General features: G+C 39.3%; 1 protein-coding gene and 1 long non-coding RNA gene across 2 annotated transcripts in view; both read right to left on the bottom strand.

Annotated features, from left to right (window-relative positions):
- The window catches only part of pank4 (pantothenate kinase 4 (inactive)), a 124811-nt gene extending 107864 nt beyond the window's left edge, over positions 1–16947 (bottom strand). Inside the window, exon 1 of the mRNA XM_056468824.1 lies at positions 16732–16947. Within this exon, the coding sequence (XP_056324799.1) occupies positions 16732–16947 (216 nt within the window). The remainder of the gene's footprint in view (positions 1–16731) is intronic.
- A 3894-nt stretch (positions 16948–20841) lies between these two features.
- Positions 20842–22512, bottom strand: LOC130236959 (uncharacterized). Its single transcript, XR_008838509.1, has 5 exons — positions 22482–22512; positions 22193–22290; positions 21662–21781; positions 21304–21505; positions 20842–21089 (listed from the first exon to the last, which is right to left on the bottom strand). It is a non-coding gene; the product is annotated as an uncharacterized LOC130236959 (long non-coding RNA).
- Between the last annotated feature and the right edge of the window lie 4462 nt (positions 22513–26974).

Here is a 26974-nt window from a genome sequence, read left to right on the forward strand (position 1 = left end):
TTTAACAACCAACCTGTTAAACAACGATACCCCTGAAACCAAAATGTCAGCCAGGTACTACCCAAAGGTTTACATGTTCCTGCATCAGCCAATCTGAGAGGAGGAAACATCCAAGGGTTTAGGTCGGGTTCAGTATCACGGGCAGCTGCCAGTACAGTATGTATTGCATTGCCTGAGCACCACCACAAGCAAATCCTACCTGTGGCTCCACATTAAAACCGGGGAAATTGAGCATCTGAGCACACACACTGCTACCCACTGGTGGGTACACACCAGAAGAAACCTGTAGTCTGCCCGGTGTAGACGTCAAAACTGGATTTCCCCACTTTTTTCCATGTTTTTTGCCATTTGCTGAGCCAGATATCCTTTTTCCAAGTATATCCCTCTGCAGGTTCAATGAATCATGAAAACAGTCGGTGAGCAGCTTCACCTCATGTCCCAATGTACGCACCTGTTTTTAAAGGCTACCCCGATGTGCCTGAGGTTCATCGCAGGCCTCTGGTTTGGCTAGCTTAGTATCAGCGCTGTCAAAGTCCCTGCTCTTTGCCATCTCTCCAACCATTAGTGTCTCCACAACAGTAAAATTTGAGCAGTAAGTGAATATAAAACAACAATAAGTAAAACCAGTTAGTTAATTACTATCCTTAAAGCTCTGTTATATAAAAACTAAAAACAAACAACAAAAATAACAACAACAAAGAAAAAAAATTATAATCACATAGAACAAATGTAACAATGACAGTGTGATAGACCTGAAGGACACGTATGTTCATGTTTCCATTTTCCCACGCCACCAGCAGTTTTTGCGGTTGCGTGCGAGGATTAAGAATGGTAGTACAAACTCCTCCCTTCCGGGCTCTTCCTGGTGGTCGTGGAGGATGCCCTAATGCCCCTTCAGCTCCTGGGCAGTCTGAAGGGGAGTCTATTTGCTGTGTGGTATGCTTCTCTCTGAGAAGCACCCCGAACATGCCAGATCAGTGTGATGCTATCCTCGTTTATCTGGCTGGAGCCAGCGCCGCACTGAGGGGTTGACGTTACGACCATCCATCCTCTGAGGACACGGGGATGGCACTGTGTTGGGTAAGCATTGTCTCATCATCCAGTTCCCAGAGGCCCTGAGACATGAATTATTAATTATTCTGTCCCCCTCTCTTACCCACTTGGAGATCTCTCTTTGGAGAGGTCTGCTCGATCCACTTGACTCAGTAGTTTTAGGATTTCGAGATGACGTGACCCTTCGGCGGCAATGCACGCATAGTCTCTCGCTCCCGCTCATTTAGCTAGAAATTGTATATATCCTGTCAGTAAATTCTGAACCACTCTTTATTAGCCCACTATGAATACGACAGTGGTCAAAGACAGCCGGAAAAGAGAGAGTGAACAATCGCCAATAAAAAAGAAATTCAAAGATTCCATCATCTCCAGAGAGGATCTCGACATTGCTATTGCTAATGGCATCAAGCTAGCGCTTACGGAACAGCAACGTTCTCTCAATTCGGTAGTGGCCTCGACCGTAAGAGAGGCGATAGACTCTGTACTGACACCTGCACTTCGTGATCTACATTTAGATATACAAACAACAAACGATTCTGTAAAAGAGCTAAACACAGAAGTTGAAAAGCTAACCGTTGCGGCCAAACAGACACGTGACCGGGTTGATTCCGTTCAAGCAGCTGCACGTGAGGATAGGAGGACTATCACAAACTTAAGAAATCAAATGGAACAACTCACCGAAAAAATGACGGACATGGAGGACAGAAACAGGAGAAATAATATACGACTGGTGGGGTTGCCGGAGGGGGCGGAAGGCTCCGATGCAGCTGGCTTCCTCAAATCCAATCTTCCCAAGTGGATCCCTTCACTAAAAGGCCGTGACATAGAGATCGACCGGGCCCATCGCGTGTATGACGGAAATAAAAATTCTGATCGGCCGCGCACTCTCATCTTCCGTGCTTTGAGATGGCATGACAGATCAGCGATCCTAAAAGGTGCTCGGCAGGCATGTCCGGTGAAATATATACAGGACAATGTCATGCTACTATTTTTTCCTGACTTCAGTTCAGCCACGACTACCAAGAGAAAGAGCTTTAATCCAGTATTTAAGAAGATGACAGCACTTGGTCTCCAGCCCTTCCTCACCTATCCCGCGGTAATTAAACTACGGCACAAAGGTGAGCATATGATGTTTGACTCTCCTCAGAAGGCAGAGGATTTTATTACTTCACTGCCACTGAGGACATATTCTACAGCTCTACAAAGCAAAGAAAAAACAACAGCTACTGTCTCTATCTCCTCAGCGCAACGAGAGAAAATTAACGATGAGGTCGGCGGCGATCATTGTAACTGCACTGAAGAGGACAATAACAAGATGCCCATGGACACTTGTTAATTGCCCTTTGGGATCTTTCTCTTGCACACTCGTCTGCGGACTGGTAAATAGTAATGTTTATATATATATATATATATATATATATATATATATATATATATATATATATATATATATATATATATATATATTTTTTTTTTTTTTTTTTTTTTTTTGAAATTATTTTTATTTTCTGGCTAATGAAGAGCAGGGTCAAACCATTATGTTTCTGGCTTAGTGGGCCTTTTGGGGACATGTTTTGCGTTGAAGTGGACTGGTCACGCATTAATAGGTGTTTTTGTTGTTCATGCAGACCTACACTCTCTGTAATGTGCGGTCTGTTTTGGTTGTTCACAGTTGTTTGTTGTTCCTTTTTCTCTTTTTTTTTTCTATGTCCTGCAACAGACGTCAATACTTTTATTTATCTAGCTTTTATTTTAAAAGAACTTAAAAGAACTATTTAGAAGACTCATGGTATTACAAGCTCAGAATGTATGCTCTGGATATTTTATCACTAAATGTGAATGGCCTAAACTCTCCTGTTAAGCGTATCCGAATATTATGATACTTGCACCATAAATCAATCTCTTGTGCCCTGATACAAGAGTCCCATTTAAAACAATGCGATGTGGCATGTTTCCAAAATAAGTTTTACAAACTGGCAGCCTACTCTTGTGCACATAATAAAACTAAGGGGGTGCTCATCTTAGTTCATAGGAAGTTACAGTTAACTATTGAACATACTGGGAATGATGAGGAAGGTAGATTTGTCTTTATACGCTGTAAAATACATAATGACAGATTAGCACTGGTCTCCATCTATGGTTCGAATGAAGCAGACAGTAAATTTTTCACAAATATTTCCAATATATTACTTGAGCAGATTGATTGTCCTTTAGTGATGGGTGGTGATTTTAATGCTGTTTTAAATCCTGCACTGGATAAATCTCACCCTGATACTGCAGCTAATACATCCTCTAAGTTACTGAATAAATTCATCACTGAACTTAATGTGATTGATCTTTGGAGAATCCAAAATGCTAAATCTAAGGACTTCACTTTTTTTTCTAATAGACATAAAACTTTTTCTAGGATAGATTACATATTTCTCAGCCCATCTCTAATTCCTTTTAATCCTTCCATCTCTATATTACCAATTTTATTGTCTGACCATTCTGCAGTATTATGTAATGTTCACCTTTCCAACATTAAGACCAAGGCCCCTAGATGTCGTTTTAATACATCACTGCTAAATAATCAGTTATTCATTAACTCGCTAAAAGATCATATAAAGGAATTTCTCGAAAGGAATATATCTGGTGAGGTAGACCTTCAAATACTGTGGGAAACGACAAAGTGTATAATGCGAGGATTCTGTATACCTTTTTCGTCTGCTCTAGCCAAAGCAAGAACCCGACAATTTACACAATTAGAAAATAAGATCCAATGTTTACAAAACTTACAAAAACAAAACTTTTCTGATCAACAAGCAACACAATTGTTCTCCTTGAAAGAGGAATATGACTTACTTTCACAATCAAAGGCAGAGTTTATATTGCATAGGACGAGGCAAAAATACTATTATGAATCAGAGAGACCTAGCCATTTATTTGCCCTCAGGTTGAAAGAATGTGAATCTAAAGCATACATTAGCGCAATAAAATCTCCAGATGACCAAGTAACCATCAATCCTATAACAATTAACAACATATTTTAAGGGTATTACACAAATTTATACAAAACAGAAACTAATTTTGATGAGTTAGCCTGTAAGGAGTACTTGGATAAATTAGAAATGCCTTGCATCATACAGATAGCATGGAGATAGCACAGATAGCACTTTCGCATGGAGAAGGTAATTCACAGATTAATCAAGGAGGATCAAACTGGTTTTATTAAGGGACGTCATGCAGCTGATAATATGCGGCGACTGTTTCATGTACTTGATTTCGCAGACTCTCTTCCAAGCCCGTGTGCATTTTTTTCATTAGACGCAGAAAAAGCCTTTGATAGGCTGGAGTGGAACTACATGTGGACAGTTCTGCAGTGTTTTGGTTTCGGTGAACATTACATTGCTATGATTAAGACACTTTACCACTCACCTGAAGCATCAGTTTTAACTGGTAATATTATCCCCCCCCCCCCCCCCCCGTTCTCTTTACAGCGTGGAACAAGGCAGGGATGTCCACTTTCCCCTCTATTGTTTTGTTTATCCCTTGAACCACTAGCACAAGCTATTAGAAAATCTGATGTCCCACCGATTAAGATTTATGACCATAATCATATTATTTCATTATATGCTGATAACATTATTTTATTTCTGGACCATTTTGATGTGTCAGTAACCAGTATAATCAAGGAATTTGATCACTTTAGTAGTTTATCAGGGTACAAGATAAACTGGACCAAATCGGCTTTAATGCCAATTAACAGTGTTAAAGTTAATTCTCCTATCACTTCATTCATTCCTATTAAAGATTCTTTCATATATTTGGGTGTAGCTATATGTAAAGATTTTCATAAAATTGCCAGAAATAATTTTAATAACATTTTAGTTGAGATTAAAAATGATACTCAAAAGTGGAATAATCTTAGTCTCTCTTCAAGGCAAAATCTCCACGGTCAAAATGAATTTATTACCTAGGCTTAACTTTCTTTTCTCTATGCTGCTCTATGCTTTCTCCCCCTCCAGGTTACTTTAAGGAGATTGATTCCATACTTTCTCAGTTTATCTGGAATGGTAATCGTCCCAGAATAAAACTTGTCACATTGCAGCGTTCTATATATTTAGGAGGATTGGCTGTACCAAATTTAGAATTTTATTACTTGTCGTTCCGACTTAAAGATCTTCACATCTGGGTTGATCCTCGATCTAAAGTTTCATGGAGAGTAGTAGAGGCTGACAAGGTTAAACCACATAGGCTCCAAGATATCTTATTTGCTGGAATAGGAAATAAAAATGATAAACACAAATTTGGCCCGATTGTGGCCAATTCAATTAGGATCTGGAAAAGAGTGGAACCGTATGGGAGGACCTTTTAAATTTTGTAACAATACCCCCTTATGGCACAACTTTAAATTCTTATGTGGAAATCGGCCATTTGTCCAGCCTTCTTGGTCTACACTGGGCATAAACACATGCGGTGACTTGTATAATAACCAGGGTCTCTGCTCATTTCAAGAATTAAGGACTAAGTTTTGTTTACCAGCATCATCATACTTTGTCTTCTCTCAATTACGCTCTGCTCTCAAAGCCTATGGTGTTCTCTGGGCATCCCCTATTTCCTCTCATCCTATGTGGGATTGGATCGCACCACCCTCTGGTCGACCATCTGTTTCCGTAATATATAGCAAACTTAATGATCACACTGCAAAGCCTCTCTCTGTCAAACTCATATGGAATGGTGAACTAACAGATCTAAACTTATCGATTGACTGGGACAGGGTGTGGGCTAACCTAATTTTAACCTCTAAAAACTTAGCTCATCGTCTTATCCATTTCAAAGTCAAACATAGAGCATACATAACCCCTTATAAGAGGTTTAAAATGAAACTGCAGTTGAATTACAACTGTCATTTCTGTAACACTGTATCCTCAGGTAATTTTCTTCATATGTTTTGGGAATGTCCAATTGTTGCGATGAGATGAGATGACTTGTGGTCTCTTGTAAATTCTGTTTTGTCCTTTTTACTACAAGTTGATTATGTGTCTAATCCGGGTTTATGTCTTCTCAATGATGATACTAATTTCTGTATAAATACACTAAAGAAGAAATTTACATTTTACATTTACATTTAGTCATTTAGCAGACGCTTTTATCCAAAGCGACTTACAAATGAGGACAAGGAAGCAATTTACACAACTATAAGAGCAGCAGTGAGCAAGTGCTATAGACAAGTTTCAGGTGTGTAAAGTCTAAGAAGCTAAGCATTAGTAAATTTTTTATTTATTTATTTTTGAGAGAGAGAGAGTACAGTTAGTGGTATAGCCAGAGAGGCAGTTAAGATTAGGAAGGAAAGTGGAGACTAAACAGTTGAGTTTTTAGTCATTTCTTGAAGACAGCAAATGACTCTGCTGTTCTGATGTAGTTGGGGAGTTCATTCCACCAACTGGGCAGATTGAATGTGAGAGTTCGGGAAAGTGATTTCTTCCCTCTTAGGGATGGAACAACGAGGCGACGTTCATTCACAGAACGCAAGTTTCTGGAGGGCACATACATCTGCAGAAGTGAGAGCAGATACGAAGGAGCAAAGCCAGAGGTCGCTTTGTAAGCAAACATCAGAGCTTTGAATTTGATGCGAGCAGCAACTGGCAGCCAGTGCAAACGGGTGAGTAGCGGAGTGACATGTGCTCTTTTGGGTTCATCAAAGACCACTCGTGCTGCTGCGTTCTGAAGCAGCTGAAGAGGTTTGATAGAATTAGCTGGAAGCCTGGCTAGTAGAGAGTTGCAATAGTCCAGTTTGGAGAGAACAAGAGCTTGAACAATGAGTTAAGCTGTATGTTCAGATAGGAAGGGACGGACCTTTCTGATGTTATAGAGTGCGAATCTGCAAGATCGAGCAGTTCTAGAAATGTGGTCAGAGAAGTTTAGTTGGTCATCAATCGTTACTCCAAGGCTTTTTACCATTTTGGATGCAGTAATGGTTGCCCCATCCATCTGGATTGAAAAGTTATGGTGTAGAGTCAGGTTGGCAGAAACTTCAAGCATTTCCGTTTTCGCGAGGTTAATCTGAAGATGATGATCTTTCATCCAGTGTGAAATGTCTGACAGGCAGGTTGAAATGCGAGCTGGAACCGAGGGATCATCAGGGTGAAAAGAGAGGTATAGCTGGGTATCATCAGCATAGCAGTGGAAGGAAAATCCATGTTTCTGGATGACTGTTCCTAAAGATGCCGTGTAGATAGAGAAGAGAAGTGGCCCAAGAACAGAGCCCTGAGGTACCCCAGTGTTTAGATGCTGTAGGCTGGACACCTCTCCCCTCCAAGACACCCTGAATGACCTGTCCGAGAGGTAAGAACTGAACCATTGAATAGCAGTGCCTGCGACACCCAGTGACTCAAGCGTAGATAGCAGGATCTGGTGGTTTACAGTGTCAAAAGCAGCTGATAAATCCAGCAAGATGAGGACAGATGATTTAGAGTCTGCTTTAGCCAGTCTGAGATCCTCCACGACCGAGAGCAGGGCAGTCTCAGTTGAGTGGCCTTTCTTAAAGCCAGATTGCTTGTTGTCCATGAGGTTGTTTTGAGTAAGAAAGTCCAGGAGTTGATTGAACACTACTTTCTCCAAAATCTTGGCCATGAATGGAAGCAGGGATACCGGTCGGTAGTTTTCAAGTAGCGTTTGATCCAGGTTGGGTTTCTTTAGCACTGGGTTACCCTAGCCTGCCTAAATGAAGTAGGGAATAGACCAGAGTCAAGAGATGTGTTAATTATGTGAGTCAGTGATGGTATGACTGCAGGAGAAATGGCTTGCAAGAGATGAGAGGGAATGGGATCAAGCGGACAGGTGGTTGCATGGCTTGATAGCACGAGATTGGACACCTCAGACTCAGAGAGCTGGGAAAAAGAGGTGAGTGTGTGTGGTGTTGGTGGTGTATCTTGTGTGTTTGTTGTAGGTGCAGCAAAGTGAGCAATGATTTTTGCAGTTTTGGTGCAAAAGAATGTAGCAAAGTCATCAGTAGTGAGTGTGGAAGATGCAGGTGGAGGAGGAGGATAGAGGAGGGAGGAAAATGTTTTAAAAAGTAAGCGAGGATTGGTGGCACTGTTGACTTTCTGACGGAAGTCTCTTGACATCTCTTGACTCTGCTTAGCAGAAGTAACCTCAGCCGAGAAAGAAGACAGAAGAGTTTGGTATGTTATGAGCTGTTCAGGATTTTTAGTTTTTCGCCAAATTCTCTCAGCAGCCCGAAGTTTTGAGCGATGCTCACGGAGAACATTAGAGAGCCAGGGTGCAGGAGGACTGGCCCGGGCTGGCCTGGATGTAAGAGGACATAGTCTGTCTAGACATGATGCTAGCGTGGAGCAGAGTGTATCAGTGGCACTGTTCGTATCAAGTGCAGAGAGTTTGCAAGATGGAGGAAGAGAGTTTGAAACAATGGTGGATAGTCTATTGGGTGAGAGAGAGCGTAGGTTTCTGCGAAAGGCAACTAGAGTTGGAGTGTGTGGCGGCTCAGGAGTAATGTGGATGTTGAGAGAGAGAAGGAAATGATCCGTTGTTTGTAGTGGAGTTACTAGTGTACTAGCGAGGCAATGTCGAGTGTAAATAAGGTCTAGCTGATTACCTGATTTGTGAGTAGCAGAAGTAGGTGCTCTTTTGAGGTCAAAAGATGCAAGCAGAGTCTGGAAGTCAGCAGCTTGAGGTCTTTCAATGTGGATGTTGAAGTCACCTAGCACCAACAAGGGAGTGTCATAATCCTCTTGTTGTTTGCTGGTTTTACAGCTACAAAGAAGGCAATCATACAAAATTGGTTTTCTCCGCATGTGTGCAAAAACATTTTGGATTTATAGCCTCCTTAAAATAGTGACTTGTAAAGCTACAATAGCACAAATCAATAAGGCTAGACCTAGTACCATTTATGCATGGCAATGTTTTTCTTCCAGCATTTTGGACTATATAAAGGAATGAACATGTAAAGGTTTTTTTTTTTTTTTCTCCTCCATGTAAATCTTTCAGATTGAAAATTGTTGTTATGTCTGTTGCTCCCCCTCCCCTGATTGTTTGAATGTCTTTTTCATTTTGTTAATCTAAAGTCAATAAAACGTAGATCACAAAGTAGTTTTAAGATTTCTGTCCATGTAGATAGCTCTGCTGGTCGCATTTTCAGTCAGCGAAGTGTGCCAGCAATTCGGTCTGGCCCACTCTCACCTTCTCCTGAGACCCCGGCCCACCTAGGTGCTTGAGGTTCCTACAGTGCTTTCTTTAGACTACGTAGTGAACCTGCAAGTGCTGCCTATGGAGGAGGCAGACCCAGCCCCTTCTTTGCTGTGTCCCATTTGCGCTCTGCGCTATGTGATCGCATGAGAGCGTATGACTGTAAGCAGCTCCTTTTCTGTTATGATTGGCAGACGGGAAGTGCCGTATCCATACTGAAGTTGGCCCACTGGATAGTGGATGCCTTGTCCCAGGGTGAGCTGTGCCCCCCGGAAGTGAGAGCGCATTTGACTAGGGAATCGCCTCCTCTTGGGCGCAAGCACGCTGCACCTTTCTAACAGACATTTGAGAACTGCGGTCTAGGTGACACCTAATACATTCGTAAAATTCATGTTCTTTAAGTGTAGCTGATTTTCCCCACGTGTGCTGGATAACGCCAGTGAATGAGGAAATTCAGTAGGGTGTTGAAACACGCTTGCTGCACCTTTTTTCTTTAACACAGAGATATGTGCACTTTTCCTACTCTGCTCAGTTGAGTTACCCTTTTGGCAAACCCTACAGAGTTCCTCCGAGATCCTCCGAGATGTTTTACTCAGTAAAGGGGTTAGGTGCCTGGCCCATTCCTTTGTTGGCATGCACGCTTTGCCAAAGTACTGTCGTATTTTAAAATCCTAGAAATTAACAAGGTGTATTTTTGATCAAAAATATATCTAAACCTTTAAAGCTTAAGATAAGTTAGGGCCAGGGGGCACATTGAAGGGCAGCGTTCTTGGTGATGATGGTGTGCTCATGCCGTAGCCTGGCAAACCTCTTACCAGTGATGTGGTAAGGTTCAATCGCTGTGGCGTTTTTTACAAACATTTCCCTATGGTGGAAGTTTCCACATAGCATTGAAGTTCCCCTCCCACTGGGGAATGAAATTGTTACTACGTAAACCTTGTTCCTAGACTGAGGCAGGGGGACGGGGGCAGAAATGTTATGTTCCTTCGCCACAGCGATTGCCCCTTAGCTGACAGCTGTTCAGGCTCTTCAGTTATAAAAGGTGACTCTGCGATGCACAGCGGGCATCTTTATACAATATTGATTATAATTGCTGCCAGCTGTGCACACTGACGCCGCCAACTCATTGGCATTTCATTGGCCCGTTTTATTACTCTTTCAGATTATTGGTTTCTGACGAAATCACCATAGTGGAAGTTTGCATATAGCATTTCCGTTCCCCTCTTCGTGGAACGAGGGTTATGTAGTAACCATTTTATATTACTGATTAATTTAAAGGTCACCAACTTTGCTAAGGGCCACAAGTTTTCTAATTAAACTTTGATTGTGCTAGTCGGGTAAATAATCTCATTGTTCTCACCTGAATTTTATTGCATCAGAAGAAATGTCATAAGTGTACTTTCTATAATCAGAATTTAGTAAATATAACGCAAGATAAATGTTGACAATATTAACAATTGAAACAGTGGCTTTGGACTATCTGCACAGCTAGTATTTCTCAGCTAATGATAAACCTCCGGTGAAAGGTTTATGTAACTATTTTCAATTTCATAAGGTTTTGTTTACAGCACCGATGTTGTAACATAATCAAAATTCAATCAGGTAAATACACTTGGCCATTCACCTAGTTGTTTAAGTGTAAAATGAGATCCGTGTAAACAAGCACCATCAGTAGCAGCAGCCAAGCACAGAAACTCCATTGAAATTCTGGGGCAAAATATATTTACATATTTTTAAAGACATGGTGCAGGAAAATGGAATTTAATGCAGTGTTTATGCTGTCATTTTTGAAGGAGCATTTTCACTTCACCTCTCTTTCTCTTTATTCTATAAAAAAATATATAGGGAATGTACCACGTACAAGCATCCTTGACCAAAAAATAAATAAATAAATGACTTTATGGGACATTTAATCTGCTGCACAATTAAAGAAATTAAAACTTGAAGCTATTTTAAAGAAATATCTATGTTTAAAGAGATAAAGAAGTGCATGGTGCGAGCAAGGGTGTGTGTATGTGTGCCTGTAAAAAAAAAGCCCTTAAATGGTGTCAAAAGTGAATTCACAGAATATGGCGATTTATAACCATGCATTATCTAGTTCACTATGCTAAGCCAGTTGGCAGTAGCCAAGACTCACACATAATCTAGTTCACTATTATTAAGCCATTTAGCAAGTAGCCAAGGCTCACATATAGTCTAGTTCACTAGTGTTAAGACATTCGGCAAGGTTACCCAGGCATACATAGTCTAGTTCATTATTGTAAACCGGTCGACAAGGTAGCCCAGGAACACATTAATGGTAAACATAAAAAACATGCAGTCCCATAGCACATGATAGCAAAGAAATAAATAAACATGTCTTGGCGATATATCTGCTTGTTTTGCGGGCTGTCATCTCATTTGCAATCTTTTCTACTCGTGTTTATGCATATTGCTTATTCCATGTTTGTTTAAACACAATCATTTACACTTGGTTTGTCTGTGTTACGTGGCGGATGCACCTCGCTACGCACATAAGGTTAAGGATGCCCGCTGCTAAAAGAGGTCACCCGGAGTCCCCGTTCCTGTTCCCCAAGCACTCACACACAGGCCAAGTTGTGAAAAAGGTGTAACAAATTTATTAAACAAAAATTTCAGTATCGGAACCAGGGAACAAAAAGGCCAAAACAATAAACAAAACACGCTACCTAATATTAAATTTCTTTCCTAAAAACGAAAATAAAGTTCCGTAAATGAAACAAACAATTCTGACCTCCATAACTATCCATTAAACAGGAGAAAACGGGACAAAAGAAAAAGGCATTCCCTTAGATCATTCAGCAGTAAGTAAACATTTAGCCACAGCTAACACAGAATACCGTCCTAGTACCGTATTTAACGGAGTATCTCACCAGATGACTTTGGAAAAAGGTTTCAGACAGCAAGATATCACTGCCACTAAGAGAACTTAGAGCGATCTGCTCTCTCTCACACACACACACACACACAACAGCGAGGGGAAACAGGAAGAGAACTCGATGAACAGCGCAATCAGCATGCTTTTATAATTTTAAAATGGGAGGCTCTCTGGCCAGTCTTTGTCTGCATCGACACAGTGAGTACGCAGCATTGTTTTAAGTGTTTGGTGGAAGCGCTCTAACACTCCCTGTGATTGTGGATGATATGCGCTGGAGACTTGATGTAACACCTGTCAAAGGCTGTGATACACGCGAAGCTCCATTTGCGACAGCGGACGAGAGTCAACAGAGTTTGGCGAGAACAAAAAGGAAAGTGGGCATGGTAAATCATACGGTGTTGAAACAAAGTAAGTCAAGACTTTTTCAAACTGTGCATCATGCTAAAGTTATTTGGAACTCTCAAGATAAACCAAAAGGTTCACTGGGTGGACATATAAATGTAAGAAGTGTTCTACCAAAAGTAGATCAGATACAGAATTTACTTTTTGAATCAAATCTGGATTTCTTGTGTATTTCTGAGACTTGGCTGAATCATAATGTTCTTACTGATCTAATCAACATACCAGGGTATACTTGTTATAGAAGGGACCGGGTGAATAGAACGGGTGGTGGTGTTTTAATTTATATAAGGGAAAATTTGAAATGTTTGCAGCTTGAAACTCATGTGAATATGGAGTGTTTAGCATTGAATGTAATTCTCTCTCCAAATATGAAGTTTTACATAATCGTCCTTTATAATCCTCCAGGTCATGGTGCAAGTTTTTTTATAGAATGGAAGAGTCTTTTGTCCCTTGCTGATGATCGTTGTGAGTGTATGATGTTCGGTGATTTTAATATTAATTGGATGGATAAAAACAGTAGATCACAGTTGAAATGAAATATATGGAGAAATTAAATTTTACACAAAATTTATAGATAGACCTACCCGAATCACTAGAAAGAGCGTAACTCTTATAGATCTGATTTTCCCTAATAGACCGGAGAGAGTAACGAAAACATATAATTTAATCACTGGACTCTCAGATCATAATTTAACATTAATTGTAAGAAAGTTAACTCGAAAACGGTTACTGCATCATAATAAGATGGAAAACCAGTTGTTAATAACAGGAATACCGAAATCGAAAATAGCTGATTTTGAATATGATCTAAAGGAAGTTAATTGGGGAAAGATGTTTAAAGAATTGGATATAAATCAGAGTGCTGGTCATTTTGCAACTATTAAGTATTAACTATTAAGTAAGTAATTTAACGAGTAAATATACAAAAACCTGGAAGAGTAGGTACAAGAAATGTTCACTTCCTTGGTTTAATAGTGATATTTTTCAGTTAATTAAAAGGCAAGATCTTGCTCTCAAAAAATCTTTACTATCGAAAACTAATACTTATCATCTTGTTTACACTGGGTTGAGGAACAAAGTGGTATCTGAATTGCGAAAGGCTAAGATGAAATATTTTTCTAAACTAATTGAGGAGGCCCATGGCAGCAGTTCTAAATTGTGGCAACATATCAATACACTATCTAATTCTAACAGGCAAAAACATTTTAAAATAAAGCATCTTAAAGTTACTAATAATGTGATTTGCAGTGATGAGGCTATAGCAAATGCTTTTAATAGTTATTTTATTGAGTCTGTACAAGAACTATCAAGTAATTTCAACTGCACTAAATCACACCCCGAGGAACCAGATTATGTTTATCCAGACTGCTTTTATATTAAAGAAGTTTCTTGTGAAAAAGTCCAAAAAAATTATAGAAAATATGAGTAATTCTACAGCTAAGGATATTTTTAATTTTCACTCTGAATTAATTAAGAGATATAAAAATTTTCTGCTGGAGCCAATTACATATTTAGTAAATTTATTAATACAAACAAAAACTTTCCCAGATAGGTGGAAGACAGCAATAGTTATACCAATTTATAAATCTGGCGATAAGGATGTTGCTTGTAACTATAGACCTATTGCCATTCTACCTGTAGTGTCAAAAGTGCTGGAGAAAATTGTTGCGGAACAATTAATGGAGCATTTACATTCTAAACAGTTGCTTTATCCACAGCAGTTTGGTTTTAGAGAGAAAATTCCACAGAAACAGCAAATTGTTATCTGCTTAAAAAAATTAAAGGGTCACTGGATAAAGGTAGTGTGGTTGGGGCAGTGTTCCTGGACCTAAAGAAAGCCTTTGACACGGTTAATCACAGTATCTTACTAAATAAATTAGGAGAGTTCAAAATGTCAGCAGAAGCCTTACAGTGGTTTAGGTCTTATTTGGGTGGAAGACAGCAATGTATGAGGGTCAATGGGGTGAAGTCATCTGTGAGTTCTAACAGTATTGGAGTACCTCAAGGGTCTGTTTTTGGCCCATTGTTGTTTACAATGTAAATCATAAATGATCTTCCAGATTGTTGCCCAGGAGTTAACTGCCAGTTGTATGCAGATGACACAGTAATCTATGTGTCAGCTAAAACACCGTGCCAGGCAGGTGAGCAACTGTCCCAGGCTTTACAACACATTTCAAGATGGCTTTCTATGTGCTTTTCTATAAGAAATAGGCCTGTACGGGATACATTTGAGGTGCTGATTAAAAATAAAGTTATTAAAGAAGTGAATGAATTTAAGTATCTTGGCATAACTCTAGACATTAATTTAAAATTTGATAGTCATGTTAAAAATATGAGTAAGAAAGTTAAGCCAAGTCTACACTGTTTTCATCTTATTAGAAGGTTTTTAACATATCATACTGCAAAATTATACATCCACACAATGATATTCTCTCACTTGACGTATTGCATTACATCGTGGTCACAAGCCTCTTTGACTACATTGAAGCCTATTGACTCAATATATAAACAAGCAGTTAAAAATATGGACTTAAAGCCTATGCGATGGCATCATTGTGAAGTTTTATGTAAACATAACCTTTTTAGTTTTGATAGTTTTATTAAATTTAATTATCTTAAATTGGTTTTTAAATGTTTAAATAATTATGTTCCAATGCTGTTTTCTGATTTAATCAGTAGGCATCAAACCTCTCACAGAGTCACACGGGCAACTGCTAATGGTGACTGTCTAGTGCCAAAGTGTAAGACCTCTTTTGGCCAGTCTGTTTTCTCTGTAAAGGGAGCCAAACTGGAATGATTTACCTGTTAGCTTAAAATCAGAAAGTAATCAAAATATTTTTAATAGTGTTCTTAAAAAGTGGTTAAAAGCAAAACAGCAGTGTTTGCACAAATAGTGTTTATGTCGCCTTTGCTTTTGCCTTTGCTCCAGTAATTTTATGTAAAGAAATATGATGCTGTGTATATGTTTTTATTATAGTTCCATTTTGTCAATTTTGTCAAGCCTCCTGTGGACAGGTGTTGAGAATTAGCAAGTTTGCTAAAACACTTAGACAAATGCATTTGGTTGTCCAGTGTAATTGTGATGTCCAAGTCAAATAAATAAATAAATAAATAAAATAAATTGCCTCGAGCACTCGCTTAAACTGAGTAGACATAAAATTCGTTCCACGATCGGTTTGGATTACACGAGGCAGACCAAAGAGCGAACAGAATTTAATCAGCTCCATTACAATTGATTTGAGTTTTAATGTTGCGTAAAGGTATGGCTTCAGGAAATCTATTGGCTGCGCACATCAGTGTTAAAATGTACTGAAAACCCTGCTTAGATTTTGGAAGGGGACCAACACAATCCAAAATTAAACGCTCAAAGGGCTCACCCATCACTGGTATAGGGTGCAAGGGAGCCGGCCGCAAGAGTTGATTAGGTTTCTCGGCGACCTGACACGCATAACATGAACGGCAATATAATTATTGCCGTTCATGTCATGTCATGTCATTGCCCACACTCGATCTCAGACTAGGCCAAAATAAATACTTTGTGATGCGACTAAGTTTTATTAACACCAAAGTGTCCTGCCATGACGTGGTCATGGGCTGATTTCAACACTGCTGAACGATAACAGGCTGGCAACACAATTTGATAGGTGGGCGGTGTGTCTGGCTCAACCACAGACGCTGATGTCCACTTACACATCAGAATTTCACCTTCCCAGAAGAACCCAATTCTAACGCCATCTAGATCGAATTCAGTTTTGACAGCAGAGTCCACACAATAAGATAATGACGGGTCGGATTTTTGCGCTTCACTCAATTGTTTACGACCAATGTTACCAATTTGATTATTCAATATATTTTCATTTCTACTCACCACATTGTCATCCACTGACAGAACGAGCTCGGTAGGATCCGAATGCAGCAGAAACAAATCAGACAAGTTAACAGTATTTTCAAATTTACGTGACTGCGGGCGTGTAATCGCACAGGCTGGGAAATTTAGATGTGTCAGTTACCTCAACAACATTATGATCAGGACAATCAGACACAATTGGACAGGGGAAAAAACTACCTCCGGCCAAATCGTTCCCCAGAATAAAATCTACCACGTCAACGGGATATTGTGCACACATCCTCACTTTGACTACTCCAGTGACCAGTGCAGATTTTAAAAACACAGAATAAACCGGAATTCTCACACAACCCAGTTCAATTCTGCAAATTAAAACATCTGAACCAGTATAGGTCCTTTCCGATAAATTCAGGATGTTCTCCCGAATGAAAGAGTGGGCTGCACCAGTGACCCGCAGGATGGACACGGCTTTCACGGTCTCCCATGGAGATGTGGAAACTGAACCTTCGAGCAGAAAAGGTTTGAAGATGTCAGTGTGCAGCCCAGTGTTCTCAGTCTCCATCATTCGAGGTTCAATTACTGCACGTACGACACTTTTAGGTTTATCGGACGCATTCTTTAATTTCCATGCCTTACAATCCGCTATAAAATGATTAGGATCAAGACAATAAAAGCAAAGTCGTTTTTCTGTGCGACTAGACACTCCACCCGTAGATGCTTGAGTGCGCGCAGCTTTTGGCTTCATGGGACGCGTACCTGTGAAATCTCTCTCACGATCAATTTTAAAACTTTGGTGTGGGCGGGCTGCAGGAATGACAGCGCGGTGAGTGAGTACGTACTCATCGGCCAGTGTAGCGGCTTTAGACAAAGTAGTGACTTTTTGTTCGTTCAAATATAAAACCATATTCCCAGGCAGATCATTTTTGAAGTCCTCCAACAAAATTAATTCCTGGAGACCTTCAAAAGTTTCTCTTGCATGGTCTTTTTATCGCCAGCAAATTCTAAAAAGGTTTGTTGAGCTTTTTTAGTATGGCCCCTGAACTTCTGCCTATATGCCTCTGGCTCTAATTCGTACGCCTTCAATACAGCAGCTTTAACAACGTCATATTTTAGCAAATCTTGCATGGAAAATGCGGAGCACACCTCCTGCGCCTTGCCCACAAAACTGCTCTGCAGCATAATTGCCCACATTTCTTTTGGCCAGCCCAATTTGCCTGCCACTCGCTCGAAAGCAGTAAAGTAAGCGTCCACTTCCGACTCTCTAAATTGCGGAACGAGTTTCATATAGCGACTGGGATCAAACTGACTACCCTCAGCAGCTCGCACTTCTCTTGCTTCCTGGCGTAGTTCTAATTCTCGAATGCGTAATAGGTGAGTCTCATATTCTTGTTGTTTAATTTTAAACTCGAGTTCCTTTAATTTGAGTTCCACATTCGCGTCATAATCTGCTGCAGGGGAAACAGCGGCTTCGAGCTCTTCTGGAAAAACACCTTGTGTGGTCAGTTTAGAGAGAAGTGCGGCTTTAATTTCAGCTTTCGCTGCAGCAGAAGAAACAGATATTTTATAGAGCTCTGCCACTTGCAGCAAATCTTTTTTTTGAAAGCGATCTAATCGCTCTAATGATGGAGAATCAATAAAAGCTTTCACTTCAGCTTCCATATTTCCTCCCCCCTCACCCAAATTATTACAACAATCACGAGGAAAGAGAAAAAGTTTTACTCACCAATTTTGACGGACAGACAAACATAAGGCAGATGAGCTTTCACACAATAACTTAAGGACGAGCCCCAAATTATGTTACGTAGCGGATGCACCTCGCTACGCACATAAGGTTAAGGATGACTGCTGTTAAAAGAGGTCACCCGGAGTTACCGTTCCTGTTCCCCAAGCACTCACACACAGGCCAAGTAGTGAAAAAGGGGTAACAAATTTATTAAACAAAAATTTCAGTATTGGAACCAGGGAACAAAAAGGCCAAAACAATAAACAAAACAAGGCACGCTACCTAATATTAAATTTCTTACATAAAACTGAAAATAAAGTTCCGTAAGTGATGTTTTATAAACAAATTTCGGGAGGAGCACGCGCAGAAGTTTCAGTATCAAATACGTCATTGACAATTATTCTATTATCCAATCAGTTCTTGACCAAACCCCTATATATACCAAAGCTGTCTTACCTGCAGCATCTTACGACTTTAGCATCCAAACTTTGACGCAGAACAATGTCTGAGATTAATCTCTTTGCAGAGGACGACGCCTTCCTTGCCGAGGCTCCTCTGAGATCTGCCGCCGGTACCCAGAGCTCCGTAGCCCCGCAGAGCGCACCAGCTCAGCCCGCGGCTCCACCTCGAGGCCGCCGTTCAGCCAGAATCACGGCTGTCCGATCACGACGGGGCTCACCATCTCCATCTCCATCTCCCAGAAGGCAATCCTCTCCAGCCTCATCATTTGCCTCAGCCATGTCCTCCATCCCGGCCACAGGGATAAACACCGTCTCCGACCTCCGCCAAGCATTGGCCAGCGCAGGCGTCATCGTTCTGCGCCGAACCACCAAGGCGGACCTCCTGGCCATGTATAACGCCTTGCAATCCGGAGCACCACTTCCTTCCATCACTCCACCTTCCAAAGCCATGAAAAAATCCCGCCAGGTCCAAAAAACTACCAGCGTCCGGATCGAAACCCATCATCCAGACCCGAACGCAGCAGCAGGCCTTCAGGGAGTCTGGGGAGAGCCCCAGGTCCTGATGACGTAGGACCTCAATTGAAGTTGGACTCCATGCCGGCTCTGAGCTCGTTCCCTCGAGCCGCCAGTATAGCGTGAGCTTGCCTCCGCTAGCGGCACCAAAAGCTCATCCACAACTACATCCTTGGCCCGCCGCCCCCCCTTCCAACTCAAGCGCAGGGTCGCTACAGGAAGCACAGGCCCAAATCCATATCCTGCCTCCCCATCTCTTCCAAGCTCCCGCGAGCAGTGCGAGCGTGAGGCCGCCTCCGCTCCCAGCTCAAACCCCAGCTCCTCTAATTCCTCCTCTTCTTCCTCAGGTTTTTTCAGGCCCAGACGCAAGTTCCAGCGTAAGGCCGCCTCCGCTGATGTCACTAACGTCGGCAGCTCCTCCTCTCTTCTCTTTTCCTCCCACCGGTGATCCTAGGGCCAGCAGTAGCATGAGCATGCCTCCGCAACTGGCCCTAGCCTACAACTTTCCTTCAGGCCCGACACAAGTTCCAGCGTAAGGCCGCCTCCGCTGATGTCATTATTGTTGGAAGCCCCTCCTCTTTTCTCTTTTCCTCCGCAAACGGCTCTAGCCTCCAACATCCCACAGCCACTTCTTCACACTAAGTCTTTTTCTCTGTCCACAGCCACGCCTCTACCCGTTCCACCCAACGCCCTCGCTCTGGATCCTCCACCCGTTTCCAACACCATCAGGTTCGGACGTTGATCTTTTTTCTCCCCTCTCACCCATTTCACCCACATCGGCAGACCTCCAGATAGATTGCGGCCAATTTTCAGTAACCCTAAAAAACACAGCTAACATTCAGTCACGCATCTTATCATTTGCACAATTTACAATAGCATTCTCACGATATACAGGTGTCATTTGTTCTGTCTATCCCCATAGGAGGCGTGAGCTCAATGATTATCTCGCGATAGTCGCTGAGCTCGCGCTCTCATACGGAGGCTCCCATTTCTATACCTACCACAGCCTTTTCTCCGCTAAATGCGCCATTCGCATTTCACAATGGAACCAGACCCCATTCTGGGGAGTCATAGACACAGATCTTCATAATAAAGTCTTTCTCGGTTGCCGCAGTATCCCAGGTGAAAAGAAAGTGTACTTAAGTTGTACTTTTTTGGATGTAATTATTATATTTTAATTGTACTATACTAAATAGATATTAAATGTGTTATTTTGGAACAACTTCAAGTATATTAATTGTTATTTTATATATACTTAAGATTAACTTTAAGCTACTTGAAATATGCTGTAACATACTTAGTTGTGTTAAAATGGACATACTTTAAGTACAATTAAAGTGTACTTTTAAAAATGTATTTTTTTAAGTACATTTAAATTACACACTTGAAACACAGTTAGAGTATATTTTAAGTTCAGATAAAGTGTATTTTTAGTCCAGCTGCAGTGCATTTTAAAACCAATTAAAGTATACTATAATCCCAGTTGAAGTGTACTTTAAGTTCCGATGAAGTATGATTTAAGCACAGCTGAAGTGCATTTTAAAACTAGTTAAAGTATTGTTTAAGCTCAGTTGAAGTATATTTTATGTCCAGTAGAAAAATATTTTAGGCTTCACATTAATGTTATTACTACATTTACTATACATTTACTTTATTTCAACAACAATTAACAAAATCATTCAGAAGAATGTATTTTAATTTTATTTAAAAATATGCTGTAAAAGTACAATACAAACACAAATAACTTCACGGTTTTTGAATGCTTGAAAACTTTTCAACATTCAACTTTTTCAATTGACACTTACCATTGTACAACAGTGTGAAGTAAAATGCAAACAAGGAAACACAAGTGTGACAAAAAACAAACCAAACATAGACCTGATACTTCACTGTATCCTTACAGTGGAGGGAATTTTTTTTTATCGAGTAAGCCTTGTTGCATTTACTGCAGATGACAGATCGCACCTGAGACCCTGTGGTGTTTGGATTTTTTTTTTTTTACAGCGTCTATGGAAAGAGAAAAGTACTGTTTAGATATAAAAGCAATTTTATAATATAAAAATCCCATGCACTGTCAAATAATGTAAAAAAAAGTTGCTATTTTTAATAAATACTATTATTTAGTTTTATTCAGTTCCCCTTAACGTTGACAAAAAATAAAATAAATAAATAAATAAATAAAACATTTAAAAAGATGATCATGTACAAGATTAAAACATACCTATGAGCACATTGACCTTGTGAGCGTCCAACTGGCCCTTACGGGTTTCATTGCCAGATTTTCCTGTAAGAGTACATCTTGCAAGAGTTTCTTTACCAAAGATTACTGTGGCCAGTTCTTGGGTGAAAAGTGAAACTCTTGATTTATTCAGTCTCTCATACATCCTCTTTGACACTGTAATATCCGAATCAGCAAGCACCATCTAGATTGAATGAAAAACAAGCAAAAGTATTAGAAAAATGATTTATAAAACATTACAAGTGATAACGATGTTATTGTCTTAAATTTAAGTGGTCATAATTAAACAAAAAAGCAGCTAAAAAAAAAAAAAAAATCTTGTCATAACATTTTGTCTTACCCTTTCTGATGATGCAGAAGAACAATTCACTGGAACTCAGGCTTGAACTTGAGCTGTAAGATGAGTTTCTTCTCATGCCCTCCAATACATCTTTGAGAGAATTTACAATTCCAGGAAGGTCTACAAAATTTTAAATCACAATTAAATGATTAATTTGGCCCAACTGATCTAGCTGGGACTCAAACTAGTTATCTTCTTGCTGTGAGGCGAAAGTGCTAACCACATAGCTACAGTGCTGCCCTGTATTCTCCATTTTTAGGTTTAAATTTTTATTTTTAATGAAGCATTGCTGTAATTTTAAAACTTTTATATAGTGTATATTTTCTTCTAAAATAAAACTTATCTTGTGCAAGTTATTAGCAGAAGCATTTTACAAGATAATTAAAAGAGGAAAAAGCTGAATATAAAAATTTTAAACAAATGCATTTTGGTCATGTGCAAAACATGATTAATAAACCTTGAATAAAAAATGCATGCTACTGTAAAATAGCTGTCATTACAGAGCCACAATTACTTTTAATCTACAGTTACCTTTCGAAGTTTTCTGGGGAGATTTTCTCTGCAAAAAGCTTGTTCTCCAATTCCTTGTCTCCATCATCTTCTTGTTTGTTGTCACTATCCAATGCCGCCTGTATTTGTTAAAACAGATACAAGGTTAGAAGAGACTCTGCCATACCACTTTATTTCAGTGTTACTGTTGTATTATAAAACAGTCACATTTAACAAGTTGATATTTATTTACAAGTTCTCCACAAGACTACAAACATTCCCAAACTTTTTGTGCGCCTTTGAAATTACTTAGTACTAAAACATTACTTACATTTCTCTTCCTTGATCTTCTCAACTCTGTGTTTACAAACAAGTCAATCTCAGTTTTATCTGAATCATCAGACAATGGAGTAGAGGTTACAGGAACTGTTTTTTTTTTCTTTGTTCTTGAGGTCTCTTTTAACTTGTTTTCCCATTGCAAATATAGCTGAACTTTGAGAAGTACTTGCAACCTAAAACATTTACATAATAAACATTTAAAATGTCTGTGTGGTGTTAAGTGACTATTACAAATACTTAAATTACTGCAGTTCTTCTTAAAAACTGTACTTTTGAATGATTTTTTATTTATTTATTTATCTGTACTTTTACATCTGACACCTGCAACCTTTTACCTGCAGTTACTTCTCTTGTCTATAGTAATTGGCTGGAATAATACAGTAATCAGTCCTGTGATTCCTGTCCTATCAAATTGCACATATTAAAATCTAATCGGATGGACCAACCTCGGTCAGATGCTTTATAAATGCAACAAACATTTACAGTGCGAATCATCAAAATTGTCCAAGTAGAAGCAAAATCACGACATGCAACAATGCAAGAACTGTTTAGATTTATGATAAAGATGATCGTACTATATGAGTACTTTTACTTTTACATTTGCACATTTTTTTTTCTTGCACAGTATGTTTTTCAGTACTCTTTCCACCACTGCAGTACAACAATCTGGATTAGTAAGATCATCACATACCTTAACAGCTTCAGACTTTTTTTTTTATTTGTTTGCTGTTCCTTTACTGGTCATCCAGATGTTTTCTTCTTTCTTGAAAGCATCTCTTTTCACAATTGAATCTTTGTACACATCTGCAATTAGACATAAATTAATCAAAAAAAAAGCAGTACAATTATCAGATTAAACAGTATGAACATAAACCAACATAAAATGGGTATTATTAACAGTTAAAAAGTAATTACTAAAAGGGTATTACACAATAACATAAGGATTCTGTTATCAATTAACCTTACACACCGTATACTGTATATTTAATTATTCTTATAAGCACAAAAGGACATATATTTTTTATATTTATACTAGAATTTGTCCAAACAATAGAAGTTAATGGTTAAGAGAAGTTAGGAGTTGATATAGTAATATACACTAGTAAGAAACTGCATTAAATTAATTTGCATAACAGAGAAAATACAATTCCATTAATCAGGCTTATATTATTTAATATTGTACATCCAGTAAAACAGCTGTCTATATTAATTCTTGTTCAGAATTAGTTTGAAGTGAGCTATTCATTATATATATATATATATATATATATATATATATATATATATATATATATATATATATATATATATATATATATATATATATATATATTAGATCGGATCACAAGCACGTTACAAGGTCAGCACACTGTAATAACCACTAACGTTAGTCAGTCTGCAAATACGTTGGAAAAAGCTGTTCCTTACTGGGTAACCATCATTTAACTAGGCTGAACGGAAAACACATATGTACTATTCACGTTGAAAATATTTTCTAAAGCCAAAGTGAACAACATAAGTTAGTTATGCTAATAGTTAGCAAGAATAAACTTACCACCAAGAAGCAGTATTTTCGCTGACAGTTTCTTTTGCTCCCCATTCCTGCTTCGACTCTGCAAACATATCTCGTCGTAACGTTAACGTTAACCCTCTACAGTGTTGTTCGCGCGATCTGACCTGGTTTTCCAGTCGTCGTTCTCCTCGTATTATTATATCGGTGTTGTCTACAATTCACAAGATCTGAGTCAAATTTCGGAAAGGACATGACTTGTTAATCGGCAAATATTATTAACTTGTTGCCCGCGCTCAATAAGCTTACAGTATGGTTCAATGTATGCATGGGATTGGACAATATTGTTTCGATTTGAAAAGCTGCGCTCTGATTGGTCAAACTGAATTAAACTTAACATTCAGGTAGACCTTACAGAGAGAATGTGTCAGATCATACCTCTGGCAAATAATATCAAAAGAGACCGAAATAATTTATACAAATTGCTTAAACTAGTGATTTGCAAATCTACAACCCTTTGTGGGGTAACATTTTATTTTTTTATTTTAGCCATTGAGCTTTTCATTTTGGATGTATGACATATGTTTATGACAGCTGGTACAGTATGTAAGTGAAATTTGTAATAGTTATTTTTTTGTAATAGGTGTACCTTATGTTTTATGTAACTTATGTGAATTTATAAAATCGATTTTTTTTTAGATTTACATAAGTGGTAAATTTCTATATTTTACTTAAATATATCATCATTTTGAAAAATAGGTTATGTTCATGGTTTGAGTGAACTGTTATACTTCACAAAATATAGTTAAAAAAATTCCATATATATTTTGAAAATACAGGCTAAAACACATGCTCGTTTGCAGTATTTAAAATAGGTTTCATTATGTCTAAAACAATTCAAAATAACATGCATATACTAGAAACACACTCAAATTGGCAGTGTTTCCAATGTTCTTATACAAAGTACACATAAAACATACTTTAAGATAGAATAAAATTTGTGTGTTTTCTGTTAATACATTAAAATGCATAAATAGTATGCTTGAGTTCTAGCATATTTTTTAAAAGTGCAATTAGACATATATTTTACCAATGTACTTCTAGTATACTTTAAAATAAATACATTAAAATGCAAACCAACACATTTGGATTGCACTTTAAGTAAGTATGTTATTTGTGCTGATTGTGCTTTAAACATACTTTCTACATTTCAAGTACATTTGTAATATATTTAAGAGCACTTCCTTTTCACCTGGGATATCTTGCGCGGTCTATTGATCCACCACCCACCACATAGAATCATGCCCATTCATAAATCCCATCCCTCCTCCCCTCCCCGACCCAGCACAGATCTACCAGTTACGTCCCTTCAAACCCAAATATTCCGCCCCTTTTTTCTGATCACCGCTCTTCTGTCCCAGCCTCCGTCAGCCCCTGTACCGGCTTCAATAGCGGCAGGTGCTGGAGACAGAAATGTCGTTTTTTGCATGTTTGTAATTTCTGCGGCGGCGCTCACGCCCGCACAGTATGTCCAATGAAAAAATCTGTAAAAAAAAAATACTAGAAAGTACCTATCGACTCCTGTAAATGTTTCTCGCCTAAGATCGGAATTGCTCCATCATCCCCATCCCAAATTCACAGAATTTCTATTAACGGGTCTGTCTTCAGGTTTTCATCCAGGTGTCATTAGCCTACCCACCTGTAGTCTTATTTGTCCAAATCTTTAGTCTGCTCTCGCCGAACCCGACATCGTCGACCGTCTAATCAAAAAAGAAGTAGACGAAAATTTCATGATTGGTCCTTTCTCCGCACCTCCTTTCAGAGTTTATCGCGTCAGTCCTATTGGCGTAGCCACTAGGAAATTCTCCGATAAAAAACGCTTGATAATCGACCTTTCTTCCCCGCATAACTCTCCGTTTCCTAGTATCAACAGTCTTATCCCTTCTCAATGATTTATCATGACATCGACCAAGCTATTTCATTAATTAAAATCGCGGGTCGCAGCGCTTGGATGGCTAAAGTCGACATAACATCCGCCTTTAAAGTCATGCCCATCCACCCTGAGTTTTGGCACCTTTTCGGCATTTCTTGGCAAAAAAATTATTATTTTTCCGTCCGCCTAACCTTTGGTTGCAGAAGTAGTCCAAAGATTTTCGCTACGCTGTCGGAAGCAATCTGCTGGATCCTTTCCAACAACTACGAAATCCCGCATCTAATCCATCTACTAGATGATTTCCTAATCATCTCACCACCAGACGCTATCCCAGCCGCGCACCTTTTGACAGTTCAGAAGGTTTTCGCTGAACTCGGGATTCCGCTAGCCGAGGAAAAAAACGCCAGTCCAAGCACTTCAATCGAATTCTTGGGCATCAAATTAGACTCCAATAAATTCCAAGCGTCCCTACCAACAGAAAAAATTGATTGAACGATCCTGGTAGCTTCCTCCCTATTAGACAGCCCCACCTGTTCTAAGCGTGAGCTATTATCAGTTCTCTGCCATTTGAATTTCTCAATGCGCATAATTCCCCAAGGCCGCTCGTTTATTTCTCATCTCTTATTTCTCGCGTCCTCAGCTCACGGTCTAGAGGATAAAATATCCATCGATGACAGTAGCCTAAACGAACTCCGTTTATGGATATTATTCCTCAAACAATGGAACGGTCTCTCCTTCTTTTACAGCGACCTAATATCCTTCCCAGCAGACATTAATTTATTCAATGACGTTGCCCCGTCAATCTGATTCGGAGGCTACTATCAAGGACGCTGGTTCGCGTCCACTTGGCTACCCCAGCTGTTAGACCTGCCGCAACCACTAAAATCATCGGCGCTATTCGAGCTCTACCCACTAGTCGTTGCTGCATCTCTATGGGGTAAAGAATAATTCATAATTCATAATTCACTGTGACAATGAAGCAACAGTTCACTGTATAAATAAAGGCCGTTCAAATTCGCTAGCATTAATTCCTTTACTAAGA

The sequence above is a fragment of the Danio aesculapii genome, chromosome 11 (assembly GCF_903798145.1).
Source record: "Danio aesculapii chromosome 11, fDanAes4.1, whole genome shotgun sequence".
Lineage (NCBI taxonomy): Eukaryota > Metazoa > Chordata > Actinopteri > Cypriniformes > Danionidae > Danio > Danio aesculapii.